The sequence below is a fragment of the Conger conger genome, chromosome 12 (assembly GCF_963514075.1).
Source record: "Conger conger chromosome 12, fConCon1.1, whole genome shotgun sequence".
Classification (NCBI taxonomy): Eukaryota; Metazoa; Chordata; class Actinopteri; order Anguilliformes; family Congridae; genus Conger; species Conger conger.
The window spans coordinates 27,949,563-27,970,793 of NC_083771.1; the positions used below are offsets into that span (position 1 = coordinate 27,949,563).

Consider the following 21,231-nt stretch of genomic DNA (forward strand, 5'->3'; position numbering starts at 1 on the left):
CTCATTTTCTCTATATTCATGAATTATCTTCCACAAATTTGCTCTGACTATCCTGTTTAATTGTATGCAGACGATACTGTTATTTTCATGTCCAAGGCCAGACTATCTGAAATCAATCAATATCTGAATCCTTTCAATCTGAATTGTTTGCTATTCAAAACTGCCTTTCTCGCAACAAACTTTTGTTGAACAAAAAAAATGACTTGCCAATTTATTTTAATGATGGAACACCCAGATTTGTGAAAGTAGATACCTTTAAATATCTCAGCCTCTGGATTGACATTCTTTTAAATGTACAATAGGTAAGATGTTTTTGTTAAAACATTGCTACAAGACCATTTTAAATCCCTTCCTATAATTGAAAAAGGCTCACTGACATGCCACAGACTCACCCTCCTGCCTGTTTTTATAGTCCTTAAATTTGGGTTTCAATACATGCAGTTGATGGACCGACACTCTATACCAAAACATTGTATAGCTGTACAATAACTCATTGGTTGAAAATTGATTCTAATTGCCACAGCCAATGTCATTTCAACATCAGCGCATTCATAGAGAAGGGGAAGATATAAACAGTGTTGTGGTTTGAGGGTGTTATTGCTGCAATTCCTCTCGACTGTTAGAAATCCGATATTGTACCTTTAAGCGTCATATTGAGTACATTACAAATAAAATTAATTTTAACCTCATTATACTATATTGCTCCATAAACTACACAGTTATTACTACCTATACTCAATTATGCAGATATTGTCTATCAGAATACCTTTTAACTGAACTAAAGTAAATGAATAGTGTTTTAGACTATCATGTTCTTGACCTCATCCACAGCTAAAGCCACAATCCCATTCATTTGCATGGGGGCCTGCATGCATGTGTGCGTGTGTGTGTATATATGTGTGCGCAAACCAGTGCGGGTGTGTGTAATCTGATCATGTAGGCCAGAGAGAGCCGTAGGACAATGGTAGTGGCTCTCAAGTGATGTCATATGAGACAGCTTCGATTTCCTGCCATCAAATTAGCTCCCCCTACCCTCACCACCCTGTCCTTCCCGTTCCCTCTGTCTGTTAATTTCTCCCCAGTGTGAGTAATCCTCACATGTCAATATGCCTGTTCATTTCCCCCCAGTGGGAGTAGTCCTCACATGTCAATCACATTTGCTGCAGTGTCACGGCAGCTTGTACATTTGTGTGTAAAATAAGGATTTGTAAAATAAGGTGTGTATGCAGGAATGCATGTGTGTTTATTTGTGTGCATGAGGTATATAAGGATAGTTTACGTGTGTGCGAGAGAGTTTGTGTGTTTGTGTGTGTGAGAGAAAGATTGACATATTTTCCTTAGCAATGTTATAATGGGATGTTCCTTAGTCAAAAAAATGTTTAGAGTATTATTTAAAAACTGCATGCATATCAATAATTACAGTGTATGTTTCATGCCAAGAAAGCAGCATATTGAACTGAGAGTGTGTGTATGTGTGTGTGTGTTATTATCAGTAAATGCAGACTGGTTCATGATGAATGTGCTTGTGTGCCTCTGTGCCCTTGGAACTTGGTACAGTATGTTTGTTTCCTGTGTCTCAGGGATGAAAATAGCCCTGTTTTCCCCCAAAATTCCAGACTATCAGCTCCCTGTGCTCCTGTAAATCACTCTACAGGTGGCACAGTTAGAGTTTCACACATTCATATGCAGCAAATCACACTCACACACCGTTTTCCTTTTTACAATGGTCACTAAAGATTATGAAAAACATTGAGGTTAAAAGGCCATTCAGAAAGGTCTTACTTTATTAGGTATCAGGCGTTCGTATGCCTTTTCCAAAAAAAAAAAAAAAGCATGATGAAATAGCTGGAGCTTTTAGCTTCCTGATCCTCCTGGTGATTCCAAAAAACACTATCTCCCTTCCTTCCTGTCTCACCATCCCTCTCTGCTGAACTGGGGTTTCCTATTGGTGGAAGTCCCAGGTTCATATGTCAATGTTTCCTGTCATATTGAGGGTGTTTGCTTTTCTTTAAATAATCATGAAACACTCTTTTTTTAAAAAGGATTAGGACTCACAGCTGGAACACACAGCTGGAGCTTACTCCAGGTAGGGAACTTCAACTTTACCGAGACAGACAGATACAAAGGACAGAGGAATACACCTCATTTATAGATTCTGTGGTGAATTTCAGATTGATGGGAGGGAATTCAGGTGTGTTGATGTAATGGAGTTATGTGTAGTGCAGGTTTGAGTGAGTGGTGAGGTAAGCTGTGTTTAATGTAGTTTGGGTTGTAGTTGATGTTGTTTTGCTGATATTACTGATGTTGAGAGCAGTGGGTTACTTTGCACATTACGCTCTGTATCTTGTACACTTTTGAGATTGACCTGTGTGTTTCATTTGCATCATTTGCGTGCTTGTATTTAGCCCATTTTCCAAGTTTGGTTCATCTATTTCACAGACTGCAGTTCTGCTTCTCACACCTAGGATTGCAGGTGATGTGATTGTTTGAGTGATATTTGATTTACATATCCTTTACCTGTTTTGATAATGTTAAATTAAATGTTTCAGTGGGGCTGGAACAGTCCAAGGTAAATATTTACAATTAAATATCATTCCGTGTCTATGAAAAGAGCACAATGTAATGTATTTGCATGCAATATCCTAATGTCTTCATACAATTTGCACTCATACAATTACCAATATAGTTCATTTCAAAAATAATTTATGCACTTTAATATTTAATATTTAACTTTACAGTGTGTGTCAGTACAGGAGGTAGAAAGGAATTTAATACAGTACATGTTGGTATAGCAGGGGAATGGAATGTAATACAGTACACGTTGGTGTAGCAGGTGAATGGAATTTAATACAGTATATGTTGGTACAGCAGTTGAGTGGAATTGAATAAAGTATATCTTGGTGTTGTTGTAGCAGATGCTGTCGGATGTGTTTATATGTTTTGTCTAAAGTGAAAAATGTGGAGCATCCTCCTGCTGCCCTTGCACTGATTGATGGGCTCAGAGCAGCACAATAGGGAGTTAGATTAGATAGAGAAACTCTGAAGCGCCCACCCACACATATAGATACACACGTACATAGACACATATCCACAGTACATGTCAGTCTATTTTGAGAGTGTATGTGTGTGAGAATGTGTGAAAGGTGATTAGTGAGTGTACAGTATTTTACCAGTGGGATAAGTTGTCAGTGGGATTAGTATTTTATCCACTGCTGCATATGAGACTATAGGAGCATAGAAGCTTGGAGTCACTGGTAATGTATTTATTGTCTTCTCCTGAAGCAAATTTAAGTGGTTGAATGAAGAACAAAACCAATGTGTTTCAGTGTGCTAGTTCAAAACAACATAATGTTTCTAATATACAGTAGATGTAAATATGTTATTTATGCAGACATTGAGCATTTAATTTGCACAGTTACTTGTTAGGTGTATGTTATTAGAATATATTGAATGGTGCCTTACCTTCCCAGAGATAGATTCAACATTGACTTTTATCCCATAATGACAAAACAGTAAAAATAACGGAAAAGACAACTGAATTTGGAATTCCAGAAGGAATTCTGTAAAAAATGTTGATGAAAAAGTATGTAATGGATAATATATGACATGCGTTGATGAATATGCATAACATGGTAAAGGCATTACATTAGCGAACAGGTATGGTAAGATTTAAATTAATAGTTCTCTTTCTGGGTTTTTGTAGGTATATTATTTATTATTCCAGTTTTAGTGTTTGGTTGACCCCCCCCAAAAAAAAAAATTGTAGTCGATTAAGCGTATTCTAGGTACTTTCACACAGCTTGCCACCTTCACATTGACATAACAGTGACAATGAGCTCGCTAGCTGTTGTATTACAATGAGGTGACCCAGATTGTTGGCAGTTTGTTGGCTGGACAGCTAAATAGGTGGCATCTGAGTAGTGCTCTTATTGCGAGTTGAAGCAGTACCCTTTCTCTTCCCCTCCATAACTATGAGTGTGACCGGGTGGCCTGTAGCGTAGTGGTTAAGGTGCATGACTGGGTCGGTGGTTCGATCCCCGGTGTAGCCACAATAAGATCCACACAGCCGTTGGGCCCTTGAGCAAGGCCCTTAACCCTGCATTGCTCCAGGAGAGGATTGTCTCCTGCTTAGTCTAAATCAACTGTACATCATTCTGGATAAGAGCGTCTGCCAAATGCCATTAATGTAATGTAATGTAATGCGCAAGTGTAGTTACAGTAGCACTGCTGGGATGTTTAACAAACTGGACTCCAGCCCATGTTTTCCTTGTATCTCTACTGCAGTGTACTTGCTGGCCCATTATTCTATCCTGCCTCGGTTTAGACAAAAAGAGTTATTACCAAAAGAGCTGAGTTTAGAACCATCATCAGTTGCAGCCTAATAAAATTTGCAGTATATTAGCAAAGCTTCATTAATTTTAGAATTTTACAACGTGTCAATATTTTAGAACCAACTATATTTCTTCTGGTTTGATTTGTTTTTTGACCTCAAATTTATTTACCTGGAAACCAAAATTTCCTATAGTAAATACATAATTTGTGTTTGTGTTTCTTCTGATAGTTCAGGAGCTTAATTTAATCAAGGCTTTTTTAATTACTACATGAGAAATACAAAATATTAAGGATACAGTTAGCTTATTTTCTAGGTTTCATAGGGCTGCAGTTTATGCAGGTGCATTGGCCTTCTGCAGTGCTCATATAGCAGAATAACAGAGTAACTATTTTGTATGGGTATATAAAGTCCACCATGGTGTAAAGTCCAGCTATGACCCATTTTAAATGACCAGAAACCAGCTGGTCAAACCATTTTGAGTATGGAGCTGGTATGAACTGGTCAACCAGCTACCAGTTGTTACAAAACCTAGCTTGAACTGTTTTTTTCAGCATGACAGTCTAAGATACTTTTTAGAAACTGGGAAGAGAACTGTAAAAAGAAATATCCTGAAAGAAGAGTGCTTTGGATCTTTTATATTCAAACTAACAATAGGTTGTGTTGTATGTGCGTGTGTGCGTGTGTATGTGTCTGTGTTGTGACTGGCTGTAGAACCTGGAGGCGCGGTGTAACCAGATCCTGTTGGACATGGAGGGGGCCCTAACGGCACGGGACCGGGTGGGGATCCAGGACTTTGTGCTGCTGGACGCGTACACCAGCGAGAGCGCCTTCCTCGGCAACCTGCGCAAGCGCTTCAGCGAGAACCTCATCTATGTGAGTCCCTTCCTGGCCAACCTCGTCTTGCCCTGCCCGCAACCCTGCTCCCATCCACCAGCACACTGTATATGCTTCAGCAGGGTGCTCATCAACATGAGACCTGCCCTGCCCAGCCTGCTCCACACTGCCCTGCCCTGCCTGCTCCACACTGCCCTGCTCTGCCTGCTCCACACTGCCCTGCCTGCTCCACACTGCCCTGCCCTGCCTGCTACACACTGCCCTGCCCTGCCTGCTCCACACTGCCCTGCCCTGCCTGCTCCACACTGCCCTGCCCTGCCTGCTCCACACTGCCCTGCTCTGCCTGCTCCACACTGCCCAGCCTGCTCCACACTGCCCTGCCCTGCCTGCTCCACACTGCCTAGCCTGGTCCATACTGCCCAGCCTGGTCCACACTGCCCTGCTCTGCCTGCTCCACACTGCCCTGCCTGCTCCACACTGCCCTGCCCTGCCCTGCCTGCTCCACACTGCCCTGCCCTGCCTGCTGAGCAGCTGTCCCTCTCTCCCGTCTCTCTCCACAGACGTACATTGGCACTCTGCTAGTGTCAATCAACCCTTACCGAGAGCTGGGCATCTACAGCACTAAGCAAATGGACGTCTACATGGGAGTCAACTTTTATGAGCTTCCTCCACACCTGTGAGTATACGGTGTGTGTGTGTGTGTGTGTGTGTATGTGCATGTGTGTGTGTGTGTGTGTAATCATACACTGCTGTGCCCTGCAGGTTTGCTCTGGCTGATAATGCGTATCGCACCATGCTGGCAGAGACTAACAACCACTTCATCCTCATATCTGGGGAGAGCGGTGCAGGGAAGACTGAGGCGTCCAAGAAGATCCTGCAGTTCTACGCAGCCAGTTGCCCCCGAACCCAGCTTCTGGACAACGTCAGGGACCGCCTGCTCCTCTCCAACCCTGTGCTGGAGGTCAGCCGCTATCCTTACGTAGAGTAGACCAGCCTCTATCTTTACACCTGCACAGTCTTACCAGCCTCTCTCTACACCTGCGCACCTGTGCAGTCTCACCAGCTGATAGCCTTTTATCCTGTCTGGCAGGCGTTTGGGAATGCCAAAACCCTGAAGAATGACAACTCCAGCCGCTTTGGGAAGTACATGGACATCCAGTTTGACTACCAGGTGCAGACACACAGTGATACCATAATATCAGCTTTCCTCCAATAGGGCTGTTCACAATGTACTCACACCTTACTCAAAGTTACTCCAATAGATTCTATGAATATGACAGAGCTATTATGAGAGAGAGAGAATCTATTGTATATCCCTAACAGAGCTTCATTTCATGAGCATTTCTATTTTTGTGAAATATAGGATATTAGGCAGCGATTTGATCAGGATGTGATTTGCAGGTCTGAGGTTGTGGTCACAATTTGTTTTGCACTTGTTGTCAGGAACATTGTGGTTGTGGTCATGATGAGTTTTTTGTGGTCTCTCTGCGGCCCCTCAGGGTGAAGCAGTCGGAGGACACATCCTCAGCTACCTCCTTGAAAAATCAAGGGTAGTCCACCAGAACCACGGCGAGAGGAACTTTCATATTTTCTACCAGCTGGTGGAGGGGGGAGAGGATGAGCTCCTGCGATGGCTAGGCCTTGAGAGAAACCCACAGCACTACACTTACTTGGTACAGGTGAGAGAGAAACCCACAGCACTACACTTACCTGGTACAGGTGAGAGAAACCCACAGCACTACACATACCTGGTACAGGTGAGAGAGAAACCCACAGCAGTATACTTACCTGATACAGGTGGAGAGAAACCCACAGCACTATACTTACCTGGTACAGGTGGAGAGAAACCCACAGCACTACACATACCTGGTACAGGTGAGAGAGAAACCCACAGCACTACACTTACCTGGTACAGGTGAGAGAGAAACCCACAGCACTATACTTACCTGGTACAGGTGGAGAGAAACCCACAGCACTACACATACCTGGTACAGGTGAGAGAGAAAATCACAGCACTACACTTACCTGGTACAGGTGAGAGAGAAACCCACAGCACTATACTTACCTGGTACAGGTGAGAGAGAAACCCACAGCACTATACTTGCCTGGTACAGGTGGAGAGAAACCCACAGCACTACACATACCTGGTACAGGTGAGAAAGAAAATCACAGCACTACACATACCTGGTACAGGTGAGAGAGAAACACACAGCACTACACATACCTGGTACAGGTGAGAGAGAAAATCACAGCACTACACTTACCTGGTACAGGTGAGAGAAACCCACAGCACTACACATACCTGGTACAGGTGAGAGAAACCCACAGCACTACACATAACTGGTACAGGTGAGAGAAACCCACAGCACTACACATACCTGGTACAGGTGAGAGAAACCCACAGCACGACCCCTAGCACAAACCGTGTTCTGCTGTTCTGCCTTTTCTCCTCCAGGGGGACTGTGCCAAAGTGAGCTCAATCAATGATAAGAATGACTGGAAAACTGTGCAGAAAGCCCTCGCTGTCATTGACCTGAGAGAGAGTGACATTGAGGTGAGTCTGGATTCCCTGAAAATAAGGTACTATCACTAATGGAAAAGAGTGGGAGGGGGAGCAGCATGATGATCTGCCTATTGGAAGGCATTCTGGAGGCTGGCCAGTATAATGTACTAGCCAATAAGAGAGCCTGAGACATAGCAGGAGAGTGGGTCAACGTGTAAGGCTTGGGTCCGAATGCTGATCCCACACCTGCATTTCTCTCACTGAATCCCTGCAGCACCTGTTCGGGATTATCGGCAGTGTTCTTCACCTGGGCAACGTCTGCTTCGACGCTAACATCCATGGATACGCCACGCTCAACAGCAGTTCAGAAGTGCACTGGCTCTCCCAGGTAAGGCACACACACACCTGTGACCCGTCCGCCCATGTTAAACTCCATATTCCACATTTAACTATTTATTTCACTTCAGTGAATTCAGGAAGTGGGTTCCTCATTTCCACGAGGGTGTTTTTCAGTTACCAAATTAAATTTCAATTAATTTACTGAATTGAGTTCATTTTAAATAGGACTTGATCCCAAATGATTATGAGACACATCAGACTCTTGCAGCTCAAACAGAACCCAGACGCTTCACCTGGGATTCAGTCTTTCACTGGTAAAGCCTTCCTCCCTCCTCTACACTGTGTGTGTTTCACCACACAAGCCCTTCTCCCCTGTGGACCTGTCAGCTTGCTTATGTTACTGGGAGTGCAGGTGACATGCGATTGGCTGCTGCTTGTCTGTGCAGTTGCTGGGGATCCAATCACAGTTGCTGAAGGAGGGTCTGACTCACAGGAAAATCAAGGCCAGAGAGGAGCAGGTGAGAGCAGCCAGTCATGTGACCTGACTGTGAGGAAAGCATGCAGAAAATAATATTTTAGATGGAAAATGGTTGTTTAATCGTAAGAAGCAGCAAAAGCACAAGCTTATTACAATTCCACAAGAAGTATAATATTTCTGCTGAGACCCCAGGCCGGGCACCTGTAGCTGTAGCTGGCGCTAACATGCATGTCGTTCCTTAGCTGTACCCAGCGATGAACTCAGTTCTGGCTACTATGATTGGTTGAGTGATGATCAGGTGACTCTCCTGGCCCATAGGTACTCAGTCCCTTTACCACAGACCATGCGGTGTACGCCAGAGATGCTTTGGCAAAAGCTATGTATGGACGCACCTTCACCTGGCTTGTCAACAAAATTAACGAATCTTTGGCTAACAAGGTGAGTCTTCCTGGACAGAGGCACACACACATACAGTACATACACACACCTGGTGTAGCCATTCACATTTGAAAAATGTCATCTGAGAGATATCAAAGTTATATAATGACATTACATATGAAATACCAATGTGTTATGATATCACCTAGTGCGAGTCATTAGTGTAGTGCTAACACTCACAGCATAATTAGTCTTTAACATAGTGCTAGTCTTTCCTGCAGTGCTAGTCCGCAGTGCAGTGCTAGTTTTTAGTCTTTTGTCTATTGAATGTCTATGGTAGTCTATTGAAAAGCTCTGCATTATTGAAAGGTGGGAAATGACTGGACAATTAGTGGTCCTCTATTCTACAGGACCACTCTAGGATGACTGTTATAGGACTACTGGATATCTATGGTTTTGAGGTTTTCAATGTGAACAGGTATGTGTGTTAACAATTTATACTTTGTAATACATATATAATAATAATAAAAATAGCAGACTGTAACAATATGTTAAATACATAATATCAATAATATCAATAATAAAAACAATAAGTCGTATTGTTCTGCTAATGTATTATGTAATTTTATTTTCCGTGTTTCTGTGGGCGTGTGTGTTTGCTTTTCTATGTGTTGGTGTTAGTTTTGAACAGTTCTGCATAAACTACTGCAATGAGAAGTTACAGCAGCTTTTCATCCAGCTGACCCTGAAGTCTGAACAGGAGGAATACCAGACGGAGGGTATTGAGGTAAAGGCTCACTTATGAATCGTGTGTATCTAGTGACTCTCCTCTATATAACACAACACAACATAACATAACATAACATAAATGTACCTACTGCTTAGCTTGCCTAAAAGCTAAATAGTACCTATCTAGCCGCGTACAAAACCTTGTCTTGAAAACTCCCAAGTGTTTCTGTCTCCACTACATGGTCTGGCAAGATATTCCACACAGGGACCACTCTCTGTGTGAAAAAATTTGCCAAAGATGTCCATTTATGCCCCCGAAATCACCCTGAAGATTCACCTGTGTGTACCACCTCTGGCCCCACTCTATAGCTCTATACACGGCCATAAATATACCACCTCTATGGCCCATACATATGTTGTGCAGCTTTGCTTTGAAAATGTTGAAAACAGTTGACAACCCCCCAGCAGGAGGGGGCAGTATTGTATCACAGCCAATTGTATCACAGGAAAAACATCACAGCCAATTTGACCCTTTTCTTCAGAAGCTATGACACGATTGATCATCCCTAACACAAGTAAGACAGAAGTCATTGCTGATGTAGATATGAGATGTGATGAGTAGAAAAAGTGAGCACTAAATGGGAAATTAAACATCAGTAATTTGTTGTGCAAAATGAATACATTAATACATTTTGCGGCACAGTGACATCAGATACCTACCCCTTCCGTGTATCCTACTATGTTTTGGCTGAGAGTGTTCTCTGCACCCCTCCTAGCCTGCTACTCAGTCAGCTAGCCACTTGGAAAATGGGGGAAAATCTACCAAAGGGGCAGTGTGTGTACTACTTTACCAAGAGACCAGTCTGATCTCAGTGACAGATCCAGTTATGTGTTTAGTGCCGTAGGGTTGAACATGTGTACTATTATTTGAAGGATAACCTAAATTAGTTTCAGAATAGTTTGTGTCCCTCTCTCTCCCCCCCCCCCCCCCCTCTCTCTGCAGTGGGAGACAGTGCCATTCTTCAACAATAAGATAATCTGTGACCTGGTGGAGGAGAAGCACAGAGGAATCATTTCAGTGTTGGTGAGACACACACCCATGCACACACATACACGCCTAGTGTGTTTGTTGGTGTGCCCCCCATAATCCTGAATCCTTACTGCCCAGGATGAGGAGTGCTTGAGGCCCGGAGAGGCAACTGACCTCACCTTCCTACAGGGACTAGAGGAGAAGGTGGGCGGTCATCCCCACTTTATAACGTAAGTAACTCTCACCCTCACAGACACACACACATACATACACACACATACACAGACACAGACACACACCCACACACACACTCTCACGCACACACACATACACGCATGCACACACACACACACACACACACACACACACACACACAAACAGGCACATTCATTCACACAATTTCATAAATTATTCATAAATGATTTCAGAATCATTTGACCCTATATCTTTCTGTGTCACTTATGGCCCACAGACACAAGCTGGCCGATCAGAAAACACGCAAAACCCTGGAAAGAGGAGATTTTCGCCTCCTGCACTATGCCGGCGAGGTTACCTACTGCGTCGTGGGTAATGTCCTGTGCGTGTGTTTATGTGTGTGTGTGTGTGTGTGTATGTGTTTATGCATGTGTGTGTGAGTGTGCGTATGTGTGTGTGTGTGTGTGTGTGTGAGAGAGAGAGAGAGAGAGAGAGAGAGAGACAGAGAGGTGTATAATATTTTACAATAACATTATTGATTCTGATTGATATACAGTGAATTGCTTAAAAGTGCATTGCCTACAGGCTCATCTTTTGAGATCCAGGGAAATGTAGTTTAAATGTAGTTTAAAGGAATATTACTTTCTGGTTCAGTGGAAGGGAATGAGTGCCAGTTTTCCATTTCAATTGCAACACAATCACACACACACCCAGAAAGTGATCTGTCCTGACTCTCTGCCATCTCTTTTCAGGATTCCTGGACAAAAACAATGACCTCTTGCACAGAAACATCAAAGAAGTAAGTGCGGCAACATCTCTCTCTAGCAAATTAGTTCCTTAGCTACTCACACGCTGCTCCATATATGTACACACATATATAGACTGTTTGAGGTATTACTGTGATTTTACACATGCTTACAATTCATTTTGGTTGGGGAACATAGTAGAACATTTTTTTTCAATTGTATTTAATTTGCTGAGAATTATATATGCACCATTATCAGCCATTAGACTTCTCTTCAGATAGCAGACTGTGATATTCTGTGGAAAATGCTGTCAGATTATTTTTGTAATGGAATACAGTCTGATTGTATAGGGTGGTCAATAGATTTGATTAATTTATGGAGTTACTGACTGATGATTGATTGAACCCTCAGGTGATGCGTCAGTCTAAGAATGTAATCATCAAGCACTGCTTCCCTTCCACTGAGCCAGACACCAAGAAGAGACCAGAGACGGTAAAGACAGACCATAATAATCGTGCCCTATTTCTACTTAGTCAATATACTGCTGCTAACATACAGGTGATCCATGTAGAATAAATATCTACTCATCCATGCAGGACCCTTTCCATGGCACCTTGTTTGAAAAAGCCCACCATCACATCATATAATCTGACTAATCTGGGGCAGCTGTGTGGCTCACCCTGTTAAGGCACTCTTTCAGAGCATGAATGAGCAGTGTTCAGACCGTGCCTGCGCTAACTATGGCCAGCAGCCACCAGGGCTATGCAAAATTGGTGCTAGTGTTGCCCAGCGAGGGAGTGTTTCAGTTTGCATGGATGACAGTGTATTAGCATGAACTGGTGAACCCTTACCTGATCAATGGGCACCTGTGGTTTGAGTTAAAAATGACATGTACCACACGGACATACCATACCATGATGTTAAATTCACACTAAACACACAAATATGTCATAACACCACATTAAAATCAGACGGCTATGCCGTACCGTGACACTTAAATGTCCACCTAGCGGAATGTGTCCCCCGGTTTGACACCTGACCCCTGGGCTGCACTTGCAGGTGGCGACTCAGTTTAAGAACAGCCTGGCGGGGCTCACTGACATCCTCATGGCCAAAGAACCCTGGTACGTCCGCTGCCTCAAGCCCAACGACTCCAAGCAGCCAGGTGAGGCCGTGGCATCAATGATGTCATGTGATTTCACACCGTTTGATGTCATATGATCCCACAATTTGTATCTGGTGCTATGTGATTTCAAACATGATTGATGTAATGGGATTTCCATACAATTAGTATGTCATGTTGAAGTCTGTGATTTGTGATTTTGCACTCAGTTGTAACCATGCATTGCACAGTGATGTCATGTCAAAACGTGATATCACTGTGCAATGCATGGTTACAACTGAGTGCAAAATCACAAATCACAGACTTCAACATGACATACTAATTGTGTGTTGATGTGGGATGTTATCGCAGTGTTGAAATCCTGCTTACCTCTGGCCCGCAGGGCGGTTTGATGACGTGCTGGTCAGACACCAGGTGAAGTACCTGGGCTTGATGGAGCACTTGCGGGTCAGACGGGCTGGCTTTGCTTACCGTAGGAGATTCGAGGTCTTCCTGCAGAGGTACAACGTTCTGCTCATTTCTCACTTACAATGTTCTGGGGTAGGTACAGTATAACAGCGGTGTAAAGTCCAGGGGTCAGAAAGGAGAAGTCCCATAAACCATGAAAGTAGCTGATTTCACTAATTAGTTCCCCTGGTGACACCTCCAGGCTGAAGAATCATGCAAATTAACAAATCGAAGTGATTAGAAAAAAGTACAGGGGAGGACTTTTAATTTCTGAGACTGGACTTTTGTATACACAACCAAGAGCTTGACAACAGTACAAACCACTTCTGCTCAAGTTTCAAACATTGTAAAATGCAACTGACCATGGCACTAAAATGTAAGTGACCTTGACTTTTGTAAAATGACCTGGATGAAGGTTTGAATGTGAAGGCCTATCTTCATAATATGTGGCAATTAAAGTTCAATTATGACGTGCACAGTAGTGCGTTTCGTATTCCATAAAATGATCAATTCAATGTAGACCCATGGATGTCCCTTCTATTCGATGTGATGGTGTGAAGGCCCCCTGCGTGGTGAGACACCAGCATTAACAACCACAGAAAGGCCTGATTCTCTCCTCTGCTTCTGAGCATTTGAGGATACTCAAGGATGCCTTGTAGAACCACTGCACTGACCTCTGACCTCTAGGTACAAGGCCCTCTGCCCTGACACGTGGCCCAACTGGAAGGGTCTCCCTTCAGAGGGAGTAGAGCTGCTAGTCAAACACCTGGGGTACACAGCTGATGAGTACAAGATGGGCAGGTAAGAGCCCTGCTTTTAGAGGAGGGAAAGGGAGGGAAAAGGAGCTGGGTTTTACTGAAACAAAGCAGGGAAGGGAGGAAATGCACAGATTTGGGTAGCCAATTAAATGCCCAGAGGGACATGCGCTTTAGAGTCTAGGAATTGTCAATTGTCAAATTACTATACTTTTTGTGTAGACTTTGCTGTGCAGTAGTTTGAGCGCAGCAATCCAATAGTTCACGCACTATACTTCATAAAATAGCATTCTCTGCACACCCCTACCCCTGCTAGCTGCTAGAGCTACTTGAAAATCTCAGGAGCAACCTACCTAGGGACAAGTGTGTGTACTACTTTTCCCAATATAGATCACAGACCAGTCTGACCTCTCTCTCTTTCTCACCTCCCTCAGGACCAAGATATTCATCCGCCATCCCAAAACCCTCTTTGCTACTGAAGATGCCTTTGAGGTGTGCAAGCACAAACTGGGTAAGGACCCCGTTGCCTCACAGTGGAGGGGGTGGGCAGTACTGGGGATCAGTCTATTTCACTCTGTCCCTCTTTTCCCTGTCATATCACAGCCACACGAATCCAGGCCAAGTACAAAGGCTACCGTGGAAAGGGAGTGTTCCAGAGGCAGAGAGAGGCAGGTAGGTCACCTGGAGACTGTTTTAAACGACCAACCAATGCGGTTTTTAAACTGCCCTAGATAATCTAGCGTCCCTAGTTATACATCTACATCCCAGATATAAAAAAAAGAAATGTGATTCCATTACTCTCTGCTTAACTGAAGTCTGAAATAAATAATTTAATTGTGTTTCTGAGTTTTGGAAATTCTTGCTTCTTTCTCTCTTTAAGCCACGAAGATCGAGACATGCTGGAGGGGCCTGAAGGCCCGCAAAGAAAGAGAAAAACGAGCCTGGGCTGTCAAGGTCATAAAGAGGTCAGAGGACATGATTACATTACATTACATTAATGGCATTGAGCAGACGCTCTTATCCAGATCGACGTACGGTTGATTAGACTAAGCCAATACGATTAGACAATACTCCCCTGGAGCCATGCCTTGCTCAAGGGTCCAATGGCTGTGGATCTTATTGTGGCTACACCGGGGATAGAACCACCTCCCAGTCAAGTACCTTAACCACTATGCTGCAGGCTGCCCTATGATAGACATTGACCTTTTGGATGAAGAACATAAATGTGAAAACATGAAATGTAATAATCTGATCGTTAAAAACACTATGATCTTTGGTCAATCGTTCAATTTCTGAGGGCCCCATGCTGATGTTGCGTTATGGGACCTGGTGCCCTGATCTCTCTGATTGGAACCCTGCTTCTGTTTCCCTGCCTCAGGTTCATCAAGGGCTTCATGACCAGAAACCAGCCTGCCTGTGTGGATAATTCTGAATACCTGGCCTTCGTCAGACAGAACTACCTCCTCCGTCTGAAAGACAATCTGCCCAAAACTGTCCTGGACAGAAACAGCTGGCTGACCGCACCCCCTATAATGGCCGAGGTAAGACGGCATATCATTGAAGGAGTGTCCATCCATTACATTACACTATATATTATTTAGCTTATGCTTTTATCCAAAGTGACTTACAGTTATTAGACTAAGCAGGAGACGATCCCACTGGAGCAATGCAGGGTTAAGGGCCTTACTCAAGGGCAAAACACCGGGGATTGAACCACCAACCTTGCAGGTCCCAGGCATGTGCCTTACCCACCAGGCTACAGACTGCCTAGTGCCTTCCATCCAGTGCCTTTAATGGATTTGTGTTTTGTATTTTATTGAGTTGTGCTGTGTTGTGTTGTGTTGTGTTGTATAGGCATCTTGCATCCTGCAAAGACTCTACACACGCCACTTGGTCCGCCATTATGTGCGAGGCATCAATGCACAGCGTAAAGCACAGGTATAGCCCTGACCTTTGACCTCTCCTCACAGTACCAGAGATATAATTATAGACTCATTGACACTTTGCTTGTAACTTTTACATTCCTTCCAAGAACTAGTTTAGTTGCCTTTTTTTGTACTTTTTTAACCGCTTGTATATGTTTTGCCATGTTCATGCTGTGGTTGTGTGCCCCCCCAGCTGCAGTTGAAAGGCATGGCCAGTGCCTTATTTAAGGGCAAGAAAGAGAACTATCCCCAAAGCGTGCCCAGACCCTTTGCAGACACTAGAATAGGTAAGATCAAAAGTGTTGACTACCCATGATGCTTTCTGAATTCATATGATGTTGCCATGTTAAAAATGTTTAGTATAATAAATATACTATTTAATATATATTAAGACATATTTATTGACCTATGTTAGCGATTACGTAGCAGCCTACCCTAAGCACTAGAATATATCAGCTATAAAATGAAAACTGAATTTGCATCTCCGGAGTCTGAACCCTAGCTAACGGAAGTTATCAGGTCTGGCATTAAAACTAGAGCAAGAGAGACCTAGCATGGTTCAGGATCAAATGAAAGTTTAAACATAAAGGTAGGCCAATATGGCTATAGAATAGTTGAATTAATGACATAATTGTATGTGTGTCTGTCTGTGTGTGTGTGTGTGTGTGTGTGTGGGCGTGTGTGTATGTGTGTTTTTACAGGGGAACAGGATATCAACATGAAGGTCCTACAGTTGATCCGACATGAACGCATCCAGGTAAACTAAAACACAGACTTCTGATTAGCTAGTACTACAGGGGCTCATTCCACAAAGCTGGATTTCTTAGTTAGCTGCCCAAAGTAAAATTATTTTTACTCAATGCAGTTATCCGGCGAATACAGTAATCCTGGAACAGGCCCCAGGTCTGCATGGGTTTTTTATTGACTTGTGCTGGAGGTCTGCAGGTCAACCGGGCTCCCTGCTGTTCGAACACTGACAGGCTGACAGCTGCGCTTAAGTGAAGGCAGTGATTAATCACATCCAACTGCTTAGTCACATATATGAAAAGTGAGCAGCTGGGCCAAGGCCTGGCATTTTAAACCCCAATTTAGCCGAGTATTAGCCATTAGACGGATTTAAATATGGCCTTTCTGTCTCACATGGCTCCCCTTTCTGTCTCATTGGCTCATTCACATCTAAATTTGCAAACACCACACGATGGCTGGATTGTAACAGCCTGGAGTTGTGCCTGCCAGAAGCAATCCACAGGAACTGACTTTTATCACTCTCTCCCCATTACATTACATTACATTTCATTACAAAGCATTTAGCAGATGCTCTTATCCAGATCGACGTACACAGATCGAACACAGGAACAAGTGTGAAGAGGACCCTAGAGGACAGTATGGTTCAGAGTCCTAGCATGACCATACAGATACAATTGGAACCCTTGAAGAATACATCAACTTATGAACTAGCATACCACGGTTGGCAGCTAGAATACCCTGAGTACAGCAATACAATATCTAATATAATACAACTATATATAAGTGTCATTATAATCTATGGCATATACAAAGCTAATCCAACCTCCATCACTCTCTTCTTCTCTCATACTGCCTCTCTCCTTCTATTTCTCTTCTTCTCTCCTACTCCCTCTCCCTGTTTCTCCCTTTCTCGCTCTCCCCTGCAGTACAGTGTGCGGGTGGTAAAGTACGACAGGAAGGGCTTTCGGCCACGCCCCAGGGTGATGTTGCTGACTCATGCTGCACTGTATCTGGTGGAGGAGGCCAAGGTCAAACAGCGCGTGGAGTACAATATACTGAAAGGTTGTCGCCTATGCAGTGCTACCAGATCTCATTCTGTGTGTGTATGTATGTATGTAATATGTATGTTTGTGTATACAGTATATGTCTGTTCATGTAATGTGAGTGCCTGTGTGCACACGTGTCTATTGTGTGTATAGTGTGTGTATGCAGTGTGTGAATGTAGTGTGTTCACGTGTGCACAATGTGCATCTGTGTGTATTTACGCGTATTGCATGTGTACTATATGTTCATGTTTCCTTGTTTTTTCCCTTTTCTTTTTCTTATATGCTCAGTGTTTGTGCGTGAGTTTGTGTGCACGTGTGTGTGGGTGTGTTTCAGAGGGACAGAGAGAAAGGGGCTGATAATGCTTTTCTGTGCTTACAGGTGTGTCGGTGAGCAATCTGAGTGACAACTTCATGATCCTCCATGTCATGTGTGATGACATCAAACAGAAGGTAGAATTACCAGATGCTACACTACCTGTGCAAACCTCAGCATACAATTATAAAGCCAAGCTACATTGCTATAGAACCCACTACCGATGCTGTAAAAACACAGATATTACTATAGATCGACCAGCTGGTTGACTGCATATTCATAACCAGTATGCTTGTCCTTCCATTGAGGCTCAAATTGCCTTGTCATGAACAAATGCAGCACGTTCTTACAAATAACCCCAGCAGTCATTTAAGTTAGACACAGGGATCTACTAATAATTGAACTGAGGGGGTTAAACCTCTGTTATTAAGTCTCCTGTCCTCAACTGAACAAGGAAGGAACACAAGTTGACCATCTGGTTAGGCTGTAGTTATTTTTGTGAGAAGAAGACACACTGGACTGCTCTAAAACCGCACTACACTGTAGTAAAAACCCGGTAAAATCCAATGATGCTGCTGTAAAACCCTGCTTTAGTGTAAAACGATGTATGCTGCAGAACATACTGTACATAACCGTGAACCCCTGCATATTGATGTAAAATCAATTGCTATGTAAAGTACAGTGTATTAAGCATTTCACTGTAAAATGTATCAAGTGGAACAGTATAAAATGTAACACTGAAAAAAGCCTTATTTAACAAACCTGTACCTGTGTGTCCGCACTCACCTTTGTTTCTAGGGTGACGTGGTGCTGCAGTGTGAACACCTATTTGAGGCGTTGACCAAGCTGTGCGTGTTGGCAAACAAGCAGACCTGGATCAGAGTGGTACAGGGCAGGTGAGAGACTGCACCAGGAGTTTGGTCCACTGTGGTTCTGTAGCTCAGTTCTGTGTAGTTTTGCGGTTTGCTTATGAACATTTCCAGGTTGTGGTTCTGTAGTTCTACTGTGAGTAGTTCTGGGATTCTGTTCTCTGTAGTTCTGGCCTATGGTCGGGGAAGCTGAATTGTGGTTCTCTGCAGTGTCAGGTTTGATATCCAGCCAGGAAGAGAGGGGTTTGTGGACTTCTGTAGTGGCCAGGAATCCATTGTCTACAAGGCCAAGAATGGACATCTAATGGTGGTGAGTACATCATACACACACTGCTGTCGGCATGTAGTGTAGTGGTTAAGGTACATGACTGGGACCCGCAAGGTCAGTGGTTTGATCCCCGGTCTAGCCACAGTAAGATCTGCACAGCCGTTGTGCCCTTGAGCAAGGCCCTTAACCCTGCAATGCTCCAGGGGAGGATTGTCTCCTTCTTAGTCTAATCAACTGTACGTCACTCTGGATGAGAGCATCTGCCAAATTCCATTCATGTAATGTAATGTCGTCCAATTGGAAAAGTCCATTGTCCACTACTCTCATTTCACTCCTCACGGTCAAAGAGGCTCTAAATGCTGTAAATGAGCATACATGCTCAGTCACCCAACACTGTTCAAATAAAGCTTCCATTAAAATTTTAATTACATCCATTCAGTATCCTCCCACCAGCAGGCCAACCCATCTCTTTGGGTTTCCGCTCCTTACAGCACTCTCTTTCTCACTCTCCCTTTCTCTCTTCTCTCTCACGTCCCCCTGGTGTCAGCATACACATTCAACAATGCAGTTTCTGAATCTTGATTCCGATTTAACCTGCAATGCCCAGTTTGAAAGTTTGATCAGAGTTCTGTGTGCTTGGTGAGCTGCACTGACATGCACTGCAAGGTTATTTTTTACATGACTCATACGACAGGTCAGGGCCACTCGTAGATGTCGTTCCTACCCAAGGAAAAATTCTAAATTTCCAATTGGTAAATCACTTGTTTTAAGAGATTTAAGCGATTTAATCACAAATCTGTTTATACAAGTGGTTCTTGCATGAGGCCCAATGTGAGCTCAGGGTATGAGATTAACATCCTTCTCTCATTCTCCTGTCCCATGTCCTTAACTCCAGGAATCAACTCAAGCGAAGTCCCGGTGATCTGGGACCCAGACCATGCTTTGGACACAGGATGAGCTACACCTGCCCTCGATCTGTTCAAACCCCCCCCATCCTGCACACTCTGCCACATGGACGTGCCAGCATCTACAACTCCCCCTCAAACACAGGGATAATAGAGTAGAGATAACATTTGTCTGGTAAAAAAAAAACAGAGAACAGCTCCAGCAGTCACAAAATACTTTGGGGTATCAACCAGTAAAATAGCAGACTGTTATTGGTGGATACTTTCTGGTGTCACTTCCAGGATCCCTGAGAGAATGAACAGATAATGGTGAGAAAGTATCCATCACTCACTGTCTACATTGCTCTTCCGGTTCTTGCCAATGTACTCTGTGATTGGTGGAGCTTCTCTCTTATCTGTTTTAACATCCCTGCCTTTGTACATTCCCTGTGGTGTGTCCACGATCAGTCTCCATTTGACCTCAAAAAAGGTCAAAGCTGATCTCAGGCCTGTCCCTGCAGGGAAAAAGATTCCTTACCCAACTATTAATCAAGCTCAAGCTGATTACTGGCAGGCAGACATACAGACAGACAGACAGGAGGGCTGCACAGTTCTAAGCTCAGAGTTGTAGTGCTCATCTTTGCTGTGCATCTGAAGGTCACTGTAGGTCACGGGTGGGCAATTCCGGTCCTGGAGGGCCCGTGTGTAAGTAGGTTTTTGTTTCCACCAATTACTCTAGCTAAATTAGCTAATTGGCTGTACACACCAACACTAGTTCACTGAGATTAGATCACAGGAAAACCATATCATACAGGGACACAAGGACAGTCTTTGTCTGGCATTCATGCATTCATCAAGAAATGTAGCTAAAATGTCAGATGGCATAAATGTTAGAGCCAATTAAGTAATTAGGGCCAGCAGTTGGCATGAAAATGAGAAACAGATACGGCCCTCATTGTCCACCACTGCTGTAGGTCATATGTGTGTCATTGTTTTGGGGGGTGGGTGGTGGTCAGGATTCATCATTGTGATCAGAAGTGTGAGGATTTGAAAGCATTGCTTCATTGATGACTTTGTGACTTTAAAGCCATATGTACCATATAATTTTTATATTTACTCACACACAGATGTCTAATAAAATAATAAACTATAATAGCAATTATTGAGCACATAAAAACTTTGAAACCCTTATTGTGAAGCTGTATATTTTTAAGTATGGGTTGTTTTCACGACAAAACATGCACTCAATGCCATTTTGCTTCACACCATTGTCCTGTATAACCATTGGC

General features: G+C 43.5%; 1 protein-coding gene across 1 annotated transcript; it reads left to right on the plus strand.

The window, feature by feature from the left end:
• The first annotated feature begins 5,050 nt into the window (after window positions 1-5,050).
• myo1hb (myosin IHb) lies at window positions 5,051-20,049 on the plus strand. The gene is made up of 31 exons (XM_061262357.1): window positions 5,051-5,206; window positions 5,728-5,843; window positions 5,930-6,128; window positions 6,258-6,338; window positions 6,667-6,846; window positions 7,623-7,721; window positions 7,945-8,058; window positions 8,456-8,527; window positions 8,806-8,925; window positions 9,276-9,343; window positions 9,547-9,652; window positions 10,598-10,678; window positions 10,763-10,854; window positions 11,097-11,191; window positions 11,572-11,618; window positions 11,977-12,057; window positions 12,625-12,730; window positions 13,071-13,188; window positions 13,823-13,936; window positions 14,325-14,401; window positions 14,494-14,562; window positions 14,771-14,855; window positions 15,269-15,431; window positions 15,745-15,828; window positions 16,009-16,102; window positions 16,517-16,572; window positions 17,489-17,624; window positions 17,988-18,058; window positions 18,720-18,817; window positions 19,001-19,100; window positions 19,954-20,049. The coding sequence occupies exons 1-31, from the start codon at window positions 5,081-5,083 to the stop codon at window positions 19,978-19,980; spliced, it is 3,075 nt and encodes a 1,024-aa protein (XP_061118341.1). The 5' UTR covers window positions 5,051-5,080; the 3' UTR covers window positions 19,981-20,049.
• Window positions 20,050-21,231: the final 1,182 nt, after the last annotated feature.

Coding starts and splice junctions, on each gene's coding strand:
- myo1hb (XM_061262357.1), top strand. CDS start 5,081: ATGGAGGGGGCCCTAACGGCACGGGACCGGGTGGGGATCCAGGACTTT. Junction 6,129..6,257: donor TCTCCAACCCTGTGCTGGAG/GTCAGCCGCTAT, acceptor CCTGTCTGGCAG/GCGTTTGGGAATGCCAAAAC. Junction 7,722..7,944: donor TGAGAGAGAGTGACATTGAG/GTGAGTCTGGAT, acceptor GAATCCCTGCAG/CACCTGTTCGGGATTATCGG.